Below are 14,444 nucleotides of genomic sequence, written 5' to 3'. Positions count from 1 at the left end.
TTTTGTATTCAATGAGTATATATTCTTCTAAAATTTAAATTAAACTAAGTCTAAGTCTTATGTATCAATTTGGGAGGTTGTATGAAAAATAACAAATGACAAAACCAATGTTATGATGTTATAAAGAGAGCACTTTGAGGATATAAAAGATCACATATTTATAGGAACATAAATATAAGACCCTCCCAGACTTGTTATTCAAACACTATAATTAAAAGAAACATTAATTCACTATATAATAAATAAACATATTTTCATTACTAATAATGAGAAAAAAAGATATACAAGTATAAAAAATAAAAGACACACATAAGATAAAAGAACATACAAAATAATACATAGAAATAACATGACAAAAGTAAATCAATCATTAAATACCTCATCATGTGTCATGATCTCCACCTTCTTTCAATGGTCGACTTTAGCCAACATCTACTAAAAAGATGGTACAATAAGGAATTAGGTTGCATTAGGACCCAAATTCAACTGATTGTGCTAAAACATTTGGCAAGGGTTGAGTTAAACATAGCCATGTAAGAGTTTTACCTCTGATGTTGGTCCATGTAATAGTCAATTATCTAACCCACATCTTATTTTCATCTCTCCAATCTAGAAAAGTGCTCAATTAAGTAATGCATTTGGTTAGCCAAAGAAGACAAGGATCCTCTCGCTCAAGAAGGAGATGTCTGAGAGGAACTATCACCTATCATAGAAATTAAACTCTTATAGTGTAATATCCTACTCTTAGTCAGGGATAAAATAGAAAATATTATCTTTTCAGATGGATCCCCAAAAGCCTCAGCATTCGATGAGAGAAGTGTAACTCGGTCCCACAGTGGTTCTCTGCTTAATCTTGTTTAAGATGGACATATTAATGATATTTCTCATATCAATCGTCATTACCTTTGAACGAAATAATTGAAGATTGTCTTGTCATTGGTTACATCGTTAATATTTAGACTAAGAATTAGCTTAGCAGAAATAAAAATAATGTCAAGTTTCTGCCTTGGTCATAATGTCAGAGACTGAAATGTTAATGATCATATATTATCTTTCTTTCCATTAGACATGGGTATCAATCATTGTTAAAAAAATTTAAATTTCATGATAATTTGATTCCCCATTAATATAGGAACTATAATAATAAAAATCATAGCTAGATAATCTTAAAACTGAATGAATAAAAATAGAGTTGAATGATAACATTTTGCTCTCACAAATACTTTACAGTGTTGTTCTTTGTCGTTCGCAAAGAACTCTTGGTATAATAGTTGCCTCATGTTTTAAACAAAATTTTTTCTAGTTCCTTCAAAAAATAAGACTATGATATTCCCATAGGTTAATGAACTCACTCCAAAAATAGATTTTTATGGAATTGGACTTTGTCATACTTAGCCATTACCTCAATTCTAAAAAAATTGCACGAATGTAAAGAAGATGTGACTCTCTTCCCGCCCATATTTATGGTGACCATTTCTTAAGAAAGCAAGTAAAAGTTTTAAGAAACGACGAAGAAAAGGAATATAAAATCTCTTCAATTGAAAACTCTACATTTTGAAACCATTTCATTGACCTATGGTTTAAGTAAATGTTGTAATATAACTCATTATGTAGTTTGACCCACAACTTGAAAAGGATTTTCAAAACATTTCAAAGATCCATGCTTTGAGTAAATGTTTAGGACAATTATATATATATATATATATATATATTCTTAAGAGAGATTGGAAAAAGGACTAGTAAATGAAAAATGGATACTTAAATCTCCCACCAAAAGAAGCTTTAAGAGGATACTAAGCTCTCGGCTTTGGAGATTTCGCTCTTTCTTTCTTCTTTCTTTCAAGGAATCAAAACTTCTTTTATTAATCAACAAAATAATATTTAAGATATTATATTACATTAAATAATTTAAAATTCAAATTAAATTTAAGAGGCAAACATAAATATAAGAAAATCAAATAAAGAAGTGGAGTAGAACCACTTGAATTTTACTCCTAAAGTCACTACCCAAATGGAATAACCATCATAAACATTTCCTAATCAAATTTAAACTTATTTATATTGAATTTATCTAATTCCAATTGTTGCATTTAAAATTTATAAATTAAATGCTGAAAAATTAAAATTTACTAAAATTTTGAGTTTGAAACTTTAATATTTATTATAATTTTCTTAGTTTTGCGTCACAATATTTACTTTTACTTTCTTGGTGATAATATCTTAGTCTTTGACATAAAACATGTTTAACATTGATCTTATAGTAGGGCCTTTCAAATTAGCTTAATTCAACATCTGATCCTAAATAACTAACCAATAATTATCATAATTTCATATCACTATAGTCACTTCATGAGGCATCTCGCCTTATTGACATTTGACATCCACAAAAGTTTCCTTCAAAATAATTTATCACAATTCTCTTATATTAAATATATAATTTTTTTGCATAATTCATGGTATATCGTCTAATTGCTACATTGCGCTTGAATAATTTACAATTAATTATTTGGCAGTAATAAGACACTCAGTCTTAAAAAGTTATCTTTAAACATTATTATCATGAAAAGCATTAGTTTCTTATATATAGAAAATTTATTCAATTTTAGGATTTTTATGATTGAATTGGACTTATTAGCATCAAATGTCATCATTGAACTCTCAAATATATACAAACTATGTGCTATATTCAAAGGCATCTCAACCAAATCCATTGATCATAATCAAATGATCACATGATACAAATCAAAATCGTTAAAATAACATCATAAAAAAAATCATTCATTTTATTCTAGTTTTATAATTTTTTTTAATTTTCTTCATTTTTATTAGCACAGTGTTTTTTTTTTTTGAATAATCAATTCATAATTCAGTATTTAGTGTTATAAAATAAATAAATCAACAAAGAATAAAACTCCAAATTCTCTTCAATATATCAATTTTCTTTTTCATATAATAGAAAAATGAAATCATCATTTCTTAAAGTATACCTACTTGACAAAGGTCTTCACAAATAGTTGTTCCAACTTGGCAAAGGTCTTTACCCGACATACCAATCGAAGGCGATCCCTGACAAGCTGCTGACGAATTGTTGGAAGAGTAAAGCTTCACTATTTCTTATGTTGCCACAACTGGCTCAGAAGTGTGCTATATTTTATCTGGGATTTCCAGACCCATCAAATAGCTTGAAGTTTGGGGATACGAAACCTTTAGAGAAGGGTATGACATCAAATTCTTCTGGGTAAGGTCTACCCTTCAAAACCAATGCACCACCCTTAGATTGGGTTAAGGCCTCCCGAACTTACTTGCTTCCTCCTGTCATTTGAATTTGGTTGGTAAATTTCTATATGGTCATCCTAAAATGGAGCTAATCCGCAAAGAATTTGAACATATGCACCTTGTTGGAGAGTGGAAAATTGGACTATTAGATCGGAGGTACATTCTTATTCAAATTAGTAATGAAAATGATTAAATGCGCTTATTTGCTAGAAGGATAATATGGATTGATAATAGAGCAATGAAGATTCTGAAATGGTCTGCGAATTTTGACCCACTGACGGAACTACCAATCATTTCAGTTTGGATTTGCCTCCCTGGTCTGAAATTTCATTATTTTTCTCAAAAAATATTGTACTCTATTGACAGCTTAAGGAAAGTCACTCAAGACGGATATTCCTACTTTTAATCTTTCCTGTCCATTTGAAGTCAGAATACTTATTGAAAGAGACATCACTATACCCGCTTCTAAGGAAATCTGGTTGGGCACACAACACAAAGGATATTGGCAAAAGGTAGACATTGAGCATTTTTTGTCGTATTGTTTGAATTGTCGTATGTTCGAACACTCTAGTTCTCAATGTCATCATCTACACCCCCACCTCAGACCAAAAAAGCAAACTGCTCCGCTATAGGCTGTGATTCCCTCTCCTCTGAATCAGCTCCAAGTTTTTGACACTATTGATCATCAGAATGATACCCCGGAAGACGTCACTTTCCCCACAGGTAATATGCCAACCATTCAGTCCCCACTTGTAGCTCCCCCGTCTTTGGAACCTCTTATCGTGCGGGAAAGGAGAGATTCTCCAGACCCCGCCTGCCTTAGAACCTATCACTGATAATACAGGTGGAAATACTTATATTATTTCACTACTTCCTCATCAGGTCCAGAAGGATGTTAGTATTACTCAGACTCATAGGGATCATGATGTGCAACGACCTACAACTGTCCAACCACCTTTGGAATCTACTGATCAAATGAGTCAATCATCGGATGAGGAATGACAGGTCTACACATCCAGGAGGAAGAAGAAAAATGAAAATCTACTTGAGCTGAAAAATCTGATGGATGATACTTTGGTTACTACGGGCAATGGTACTCACCTTACTAATTTGTTAGTCGGCTCACTTTCGTGAAGTAGAGGTAGGAGGACTAAAGTGGGACGTCTCTAGCACTTTTTGTGCCCTTTTGTGGCTTTTGGTTTTTTTCATTTATGTATATTTGCGTTATTTGAGTTTTGTGTGTGTTGTTTTGTATGAGTTAGGCTTCTTTTAGGCCCGCTCATGCAACATTTCTGTATATTTTCCGTATTAATATATTTGCCTTTAGGCTTTTATAAAAATACACACACACACACATATTATATGTGTGTTTATATATGTGTATGTGTATATTTATATATAAATATACACATACACATATATAAACACACATATAATATGTGTGTGTGTGTGTGTGTTTATAAAAGCCTAAAGGCAAATATATTAATACGAAAAATATACAGAAATGTGATGTTCCCTCCACTTACAGTCAAGGGCCACGCCTATCTCACAGTTGATGTCCACGGATATTTTTCCAACTTTGTAGTCGGGTCGTGCTAATCATGTCTTTATTATCTTGTTTTCATTGTTGTTTTGAGTCTTGATTACATCCCTCGTTATTTATTTAATAATATTTATTTTTCGTCATCGTAGGTAGAGTTAACTGTTGTATCACAAGGACATAGTTATTTAGCTCTATTAAGACAAGGAAATAGATGCTTTCTATGGGCAGTACTCAAAACTTCAAGAACCAGCATATAGAATTAAAACGATCCAAATAGCCTCTCCATAAGGTGTAGTTCATAGGCCTCAATGCTAACCTATGGAAGGTTTTTCACCAAAATGTTTCTGTATGAACTATACATTGTTGTCACTAAGAGTACAGAATCCACAATACCATCTCCAGAAGCTATGGTTGTTTCCCTCTATGCATACTTCGAGTACATCTTCCAATAGAAAACCTCCATAGTTATCAAAAAAGGAAAATCAATAATCCAATCCATGATATGATGGCAACCTCCTTTTAAGCCCGTCTCAAGCATGACGTCCACCAAAATACCACCTACCAGCTCTGCAATAGCCGCAGAAGGTTGATATGCAACAAATTACAGATCTAAGAGTAAAGGGATCTAGATTTTAACTGTCTAGTCTGATGGTCTATATTTATCCAGAAATTTGACTGATCAGAAATAAGGTTGGGTAATAGGAAGAACAACATGACATGAGTTTGAGCAAATTAACAGACAGGGTTGATCAAAGATCAGGTAACGAAAATGAGTCAATGATGGTTATTGGAAATAGAGTTCCGTTGATACCAAAACTAACAGTAAAAACAACAAAAACACACAAAGTAACTTTTATCAAAGAGAAATATGGTTTCAACATAACATAAATTGAAAATAATGACACAAAAAATAAAACGATACAAACAACACCTCGATAGTGCATCCCAAAGGCGGTGGAGATTGGCTAGGTGGATCAGAAAGGCTAGCTGGGTGGTGGCAGCAAAAGGTGGAGTGAGAAACTTCAAGTACAGCTAGAGGGCTGGTTGTTTAGTACAGCGACGACAAGAAATTGGGGCAGAAATGGCAACAACAACAGAGGTTTGTTATCCTAGAGAGGCGGCAACAGCAAGGATGGAGCGTTGGGCGGCAGGTGTGGCTGCAAAACAATGGGTTGCGGTGTAGGCCAACAGACTTGGAGGGGATAGACAGCAAGTTGGTCGGCTGGAAAGTGGACCGGCGGGAGAATCAGAGTAGCAAGAGGCTAAGGGGTAGGGCAGAGAAGGTCTAGGGGAAAGTAGAAGGGGAGATAGAATCACCACCTCGGAGTAGGATATAACCGGGGCACCACCACCTCCTCGGATACAACCCACAAAGAGGAAAAGACCACACAGGATTTATGAAAACAAACACAGCAAAAAAACTCCCTCTAGACTCTGAAAAAAGCAAATAGATAGACTCTTACATGAAGAAGAAAGGAAAGAGATAAATAAAGAAACTCCCATACAAAAAGAAGGGGTGGGTAGGCAAACAATAATAGAAATTAACTATTAAAATTCTTCCATATAAAAAAGCAACAGAAAAGCCTCGCCTAGGTCAATTGGCCCGGAATTCCCCTGGACTCAACTTTAACAGACCGATCTGGTTCAATCGGCTGGCTAGGGTAGCAGGAAGTACCGTCCCGCATCTGAGTCTAGCGGGAAGCCTCACGTCAGTCTCCCGGAGTTGGGAGAGCATCGATCTCATTCGTTGAAGCTTCTGGTTGTTGTCTTCAATCATGGTGGCACCTGGATCCCACTGGCAGCTGCACTGGCGGCCAAAGCATTGAAGAAGTCGACACCACTTGCACGCCCATATTCCCATCGATCCGCTTTCCTGAGAATGTGTCCAATGCCTATACTACTAAATCCTGCCAAGGTAATCCAAGATTGGTTCAGTCTGATGTGTCGTGAGAGTATCTTGCATCTTTCCATCCAGTGGTGGAGCTACTGGTACGGTGTCGACTGTGAGGTCCTGAAATCCTCTCTGGCGCACCTATCCCGAGTTTGGAGCCGTGTCTCATCCTGTGTCATCACTAGAACTGGCCCCACTATGTTGCTTTGTTGGTAAGAGTTTCTGTGATCTCAATTTCTGTCAAAGTAGAATGATACGCTTCCCCTCCTTCACAAATAAGTATGTATTTCTGAATCCATCGTGTTGAGTCCTTCTGTTGAACTACCACGGTCGTCGCAATAGAAGGTGGTAGGCAACCATAGAGAATATGTCACACGACGCCTAACCTGCAATTGGCCTCCAATTGAAATTTTTACCCAACATCTTCGGTCAATGTTGATCTAATTTTCCTTCTTCAACCATGTTAGTGAGTATGGCTTGGCGTGCCTTTGAGTCGTGAGTCCTAATTTGTCTAACATCCGAGTCAATGCCGCATTCTTGCTACTCTCGCCTTCGATGATAAGACTACATACATTTTCGTTCACTGTGCAGGTTGTGGTGAAGCCATTACGGATCCCTCGTGTCAATATCAATCTGTAGAACCCGTTGAATCACGAGTGCTTCTCTCTTATCTGATGGAAGTTGATAAAGTTCCTCAACTTTCTCCATGTCGTTAACCTCTGCTATGGCACTCTGATCTGTGAGGATGACTACCCTGCTAATGGGATAGCTGAAGGCTATGTGACCATAGTCATGGCATCGATAACATTTCTCGACCGCTATGGTGTTGGAGGAGCTACCTTTTCTCTTGCTTTTTCCTCTCTGATTTGAAGTGTCACTCCCTAGCACGAGCCTGCCTGTGTCTCTTGGAGTACCTTTGTCGGTCGCAGTAGTTGTAGGTGACTATCTGCCTATACATTGCTGCCTAAAGGATGACTAGTGTCTACTCTACTTTTATTGCCTCCTCACCTTCAGGGCTAGTGCCAAAACATCTTCAAGTGACGAATAAAGCTATAATTCCACCACATCGCTAATAGCTGGCTTTAAGCCCCCAGATAACGGGCTATGGTGTGCTGCTCGGGCTCGACAATAACACACCTCATTTGCAACCGATCAAGCTGCTCTGTGAACTCAACTAAAAGATCCCTCTGTTGTAGGCGATGGAGTCTCAGAAACATATCCTGGTGATAATGGGGTGAGAAGTATTTCCTCCTGTAATTCCACCACATCTTTGATTACTGGCTTCAAGCCCCTAAATAACGGGCTATGGTGTGATGCTCAGGCTTGAAAAGAACATACCTCTTCTGCAACTGATTAAATTGCTCTGTGAACTCTACTGAAAGATCTCTCTGTTATAGGCGGTGGAGTCTCGAAAACATATCCTAGCAGTAATGGGGTGGAAGGCACTTCATCTGCCTTGCTTTGTTCATCTTCTCCCACCTGGTAATCCTATCATTGCCCTCGCTTTTCCTCTGTCTCTATAAGTTCTCCCACCACAAAGAGGAAGTTTTCTTCAGATTGATAGCAGCTAAGGATCTCTTATCCTCTGGCACATCCTTATACTCGAAGATTCGTTCTACAGATTACAACCAATCAATTAAGTTATCGAGATCCACACCTCCATCGAACTCTGACAGATCTAACTTGATGTCAAAGTCTCTATGTCCTCCAAATGATATCTCTTCTATGTGAGTCTCCCCTGAGGGGGATTCAGATATCCCTCTTTATGCGTCCTCTGGTACTGGATTCTGAAACAATGTGGTCTATCATTTTCATCGCTTAAATTATCCCTATGTAAGGGATTCAGATCCTCCTGTATTTATCTTCATATACTCTCCAGATCTCAGTTGAAGGTAACTTCTTTTTGTATAAATTCTTCAATCTCTACAAGTGTTTATTTGAGGTGACGAAGCATCCACATTATCTCTTCTCAGGTAGGCTCAGACATGTATCTCCTTGGATCATGGTTAGAGATTAAGAAATATGCAAAAAAAATATTGGTGGGGTTAGGGTTTGGGTTGTGGAAAGGATATTTGGTGGTAGGAAAGAGTCTTGGTCAGTGGCGGATGCTATGAAACCCTAGGATGGGACTAGGGTTGGGCTAGCTCTGATATCAAATCATACCGGAACTACTAGGAAAAACTGCAGAAACACACAAAACAACTTTTATTGATAGGGAAATAGGGTTACAACACAAAACAAATTGAAAATAACATCACCAACAATAAAACAGCACAAACAACACCTCAAAAGTGCACCAAGGGCGGTGGACGTTGGCTAGGTGGATCGAGAAAGCTAGTGGGGTTGGCGGCAAGAAAATTGGAGTGATAAACTGCAAGAATAGCTAGAGGGCTGGTTGTCCAGTACAACGATGGAAAAAAACGGGGGAAAAAATGGCAGGAAAAACAGAGGTTTGTTGTCGCGGGGAGATGGCATCAAGGATGGAGTGTTGGGCGTCAGGTTTAACTGCAGAACAGCGGGTTTGCGAGGCTGGACAACAAGTTGGTCGACTGGAAAGCAAACTGGCAGGGTTGGGGAAGGATCAGAGTGGTAAGTGACTAAAGGGCAAGGCAGGGAAGGTCTAAAAGAAGGCAAAAGGGAAGATAAAATCACCACATCGAAGTAGGATACAACCATAGCACCACCAGCTCCTCGAATACAACTCACAAATGGGGAAAGACTCCACATAGAATTTTCAAAGCAAACACACAAACAAAACTCCCTCTAAACTCTAAAAACAACAAATAAAAAGATTCTTCCATGAAGAAGGAAAAAGATAAAAAAGGAAACTCCCACACAAAAGGAAGGAGTGGGGAGGCAAAAAAAATATAAAAATATTAGCCATTAAAATGCTTCCATATGAAAAAGAAACGTCACAGAAAGGGAAGAGGGGCGTGGGAGACTGTGCGAGACTGCTCGCCCCATAAGGAGCCTCGCCCGGGCCGCTTGGCCCAGGATTCCCCTAGAACGGTCTTTAACAGACCGGGCTGGTTCAGCCGGCTGGCAAGGGTAATGGGAAGTCCCGTCCCACGTCTGCGTCTAGCAGGAAGCACCGTGTCATCAGTGGTATAGAATTCTAATAAGTAACTAACTTAGAAGTAAAAAAAAAAATAGTAAATTTATGAATAGCATTCGGAATCAAACAATTTACACTGCTGCAAGATAAAATAGTTTCCACTTCAGTTGACCATCCATCAAACCACAACCATAATATCTACATTACAGTTCCAGATTTCTTGGGAGAAATGTCGCTTTTTCTACAAACTAACAAGAACTGTCATGCTTTAAACCATTCATGGCTTTACAAAGAAGAGAAAAATGTCAATAGAATGCTTTACATGCAAGAAACATAGTTACTAAATCGGGAAAGACTACAACAGAGCATAGATTTCAGGTCTAAAATTCTGACATAAATAGTTGCTGCGCCAAAATCACTAGAAGTTTGAAGAGATTTAGCGTGCAATAGAATTATTAAATAAAATTATAAAATAGACAGCATAGCAATGTACTTGAAGCTGGCCTGTAGACAAAAAAAATACTTTAAGAATTCATGCTTACAAAACCTACAAACAGACAATGAAAATTTTTGTTATCTCCACATAACACTGGTAGAGTCCTACATGATACACAACCTTATCTAGCATATGTGATGAACAGATCTCGAGCTAAAGGTCTTGCATTTATTGTTCCAAAAAAATCTAAAGATGGCTTCTGTTTCCACAGAAAATAAATGACATCAATGTTTTAACATAACAAATATATAAAAAAAACTTTATACATCCATATGACATGGCTAGCTGAAATATGAAAAACTCCAATATGTTGAGCCAGACCTTTCATTCAACATACCTTCTGCCAGATATGGAACAACACAAGATATACAAGGTCAGTATCACCACTTTCAGTAGATTTTACCAGAGCTGTATCCTCTTCCCCAATGCTTAGCAACAAAGGAACCTAGTTCAAACAAAGCACCCCATAACTTCATTAAAGTTAGATAGTTTTGCACAAAAAACTGTAACTTGAATCACTCTAGGGACCAGACCACAAAAATATATAAGCCCAACATATGTATCATAACACAATTGTAATCAATTAAAACTCCACATCAACTAGTAGGTCATGAAGCTTCCAAAGACAGCAGTCAACATTGCTCAAACTAAATTAAGCAGAAAAAGTACTTCAAATACGTCGCAACAGCTAAAATACGAAGGCATTACAATTTTCTTCACCTTAAACAATAGTACTCAAGAAAATGGTAAAATGCTCGGTACTAGCAACCTAAACACATTAATGTAGATTAAGAACTTTCAATTGATAATATATGTCGTAGGTTATCATAACGAAATTTATATTAAAAAACATGTGAACGAAGCAGTGGAAGCGTCCATGGAGCAGGAGAGAAACTGAAGCCTTTCAGCCTTTTCTTTTTTCTTACTTTTTTTTTTCTTTTTTCTTTTATTTATTTATTTATTTATTTTTTGCATGATGTAATCCTATATGCAAGTTAGAAATCGAGTTTGCTACAAAAGATAAATTTTTAAATTAGTTAATAATGCGTTGCAAATTACTGGGAAAAAGAGCTCAAAGGCATGATAAGAAAAGCTCGGGAGGTTTGCAACTTCAGGTGTCCATTAAAAGGTCATCAGAATAGAGAAAGCGTGAAAATGTACCATAGAACCTAGAACAACTCAGCAGGATTTAGGTTTAGTGTGCTTCTACCGAACAAGATTTGGTATTTTGCAAGAGGAAAACAGCAAGGCAGCACAAATTGCACTTCTTCACAAAAAAGGGTCATGTAATCTTACTTTTTATAAATTTATGTATATCACAAAAGAAATAAATCCTACTATTGAAGGCATAATAAAATACCAGATATTGATTAAATGGACATTAACAAGTAAATCCTAAGCGATTTTATTTCAGAATTTGGTAAATATCATTATCTAACTATAATAAAAAATGCAAAACTACTTTAGTCCAAATTTATTTTGGCCTTTAAAAGAGAAGCATAATACTATGTTAAGTTTTGCCGAGATGAGAATGATTAAGTGGATAGAGGGGCTTTACACTAAGAGACAAAATGCGAAATGAATATATCCGTTATAGGGTTGGTATAGCACCAGTGACAGACAAAATTAGAGAGTCATCATTAGAGAGTTGTCTTACATGATTTGGTCACATTAAACGTCGACCATCTGATGATCCGCTTAAAAGAGTAGAGGTTTTAGATTTGACTTATGTTAAGAAAAGAGGTAGACCTAGGAAGAAATGGGCTTGTTGTATAAAAAATGATCTTAAATTTATTAGAATTAAATGAAAATATGACACCTAAATGAAAATATGACACTAACACAATGGAGAAAAAGGATTCATGTAGCCAATCCCACGTAGTGGGATTAAGGCTTTGTTGTTGTTGTTGTTGAAAATGATACACAAATGTTATTTCTCATAATTTGAGACTAGAGTATAACAAGAAAAATTCATATACTATAATTATGAAGTCTAAAATGTGCAAATATTTCCATACTTTTGAATGAAAAAGAAAAAAAAAAATGTATTATGTCATGACCCGCCATGGGGCTTAGAATTTCCAAGGCGTGAACAGACAATTGGATGGTGAAAATTATTTTTTTTTACCTTCATTTTCTACCATTAATTGTATACAATCTAAATGAATTGAAAGAGACACTAAAGAAAGTAATTCAACTTAACAGATGATAATAAGTTTAATTTTTTGCTTGCTATTACTCATATTTTATTCAAAACTCTAAACCTGAAAAATGTTAAAACAACATAATGAGTTGTTCAAGATAACACAATGCAACAATTACATATCTAAACTGAAATAAATCCAAGAAAAAAAAATAATATATATATGTTGATTTTCTTAAAATGTTATTAAAAAACCTCATATAATGATCTAAATCATGTACTTATGACATTTGATCAAAAAATATGTACAAATTTTCATATGTATTAATTTTTGCTTTACTTAACAGGTTGTAATATATTTATGTTTTAATGCAGCTCTTTTAGCTAGTACATCAGTGACATGGGAGTCTCTGGGGGGCTGAACCACTTCAAGAGTGAAGTAGGGCCGGACTGTCCATGTACATGGGCTAGGATTGCCACCCAAGGGGAGGGGCCTCCCTCCCACCACCACCACCACCACCACCACCACCACCCCTCTCCCCACCCCCCCACACAACACCTACTCATCTCCTATATATATATTTCAAGAAATTGTTATCATAGAAGTTTTTTAATTATCAGGTTGCTCTTATGAAAGCAAGCAAAGATTTTGATTTTTTTGGTTAATCATAAATCTTACATACAGCATATTTAATATATCCAACTCGGTGTCTACAGACAAGGTATTAAAAGATGATGGTTCAAAGAGAGTAAATTATATGAACGGAAATAAATTCAAATATTTATTATTTTCAGTCGAAAAATTAATATCGATATGAGCTAAAATGAGCATTCAACTATTTCTTAAAATTAGATACAATAGAACGACAAGACAATCCTAAGATTATTTGTTGCAATAGTCTTCTTAAAAGTGGCAAAAATGATTTTCGAAGAGAATCACACCTCTTAAATTTAATTATGGTTTGTGGGGATCTAAAATGATGCAAGGGATTTAAGGGGTACAATGAGACAGCCATTGATGAGAACAAGAATGCAAGAAAATCAATTCAGTCAGCTCGTTTCAAAATTAGACTGTGATGGCCATACCCAACTATAATTATTTAATTGGTTTAAGCTTATAAATGACTTTTACTTATTAGTAGGCTTATTATTACAGAACTTCTCCATCCTGCAATTGCAGCTGCTCGATTTGCAACTGATCATATTCTATGAGCAAACTTTTTTTATAAAAAATAAATATTTAACCTTTCCCAACAATTTGCATAAAAACAATTTGCATAGAAAGAATGCAGTATGATTGGGGAAATATTTTTTCATAGATACTAACAAAATTTTCCACATTCAGATAAAAAACAGTATTAAGCTTCTGAATTCAGCTACAATTATGTAACTGTATATATGCATTAAATTAAAAAATCTATTAGAGAACATAGAGTTTAAGAAAAAAATGATACTCTATATTCTTGTCCCAATAAGAAAAAAAAGAGTATAACAAAAAGATTGTCGGAAAAAAATTTGCAATCAAATATTTTTTCATAGATTCTAACAAAATTTTCCACATTCAGATAAAAAACAGTATTAAGCTTCTGAATTCAGCTACAATTATGTAACTGTATATATGCATTAAATTAAAAAATCTATTAGAGAACATTATAAGCTAAAATTTCTATTTATATGAAAATTTCGTTAACCAAGATGATGGCAGCTGCTCGATTAGCCTTTTCAAGTTAAAACAGAGAAATGGTAAGAAAGCTGATTTGCATGCACTATTTCCATACAAGTAGACATCAGAAATATTCAGCAATGCAAGGAAGGTCAAACGATGCCCAATTTCTCTATTTAATACTAAATGATATTATGTTCATTTTGAGCAAATTAGTCTTTTCTTACATTCATATTCAATAATACCAGACTCCAATCCATATACAAACTTTCAGATGGAAATGAAAAATGACGTACATATTTTTATTCAAATAATAAAAACATATGGATATGCGAATATGTCAAATAGTAGCATATCCATTTCTGTCAACTTCTAGA

The 14,444-nt window shown here is 35.5% G+C and overlaps 1 protein-coding gene across 1 annotated transcript in view; it reads right to left on the bottom strand.

Annotated features, from left to right (window-relative positions):
- Nucleotides 1–10,367: 10,367 nt before the first annotated feature.
- LOC110037456 (protein VACUOLELESS1-like) overlaps nucleotides 10,368–14,444 on the bottom strand; it is a 13,865-nt gene continuing 9,788 nt past the window's right edge. The window contains 2 exon segments of the mRNA XM_020742116.1: nucleotides 10,368–10,460; nucleotides 10,599–10,706. Of these exon segments, the coding sequence (XP_020597775.1) occupies nucleotides 10,383–10,460; nucleotides 10,599–10,706 (186 nt within the window). The 3' untranslated portion in view covers nucleotides 10,368–10,382.

The sequence above is a fragment of the Phalaenopsis equestris genome, unplaced genomic scaffold, assembly GCF_001263595.1.
Source record: "Phalaenopsis equestris unplaced genomic scaffold, ASM126359v1 Scaffold000002, whole genome shotgun sequence".
NCBI lineage: Eukaryota > Viridiplantae > Streptophyta > Magnoliopsida > Asparagales > Orchidaceae > Phalaenopsis > Phalaenopsis equestris.
The sequence above is the reverse complement of the archived record's forward strand: the minus strand, read 5'-3'. Positions and strand labels throughout refer to the sequence as shown.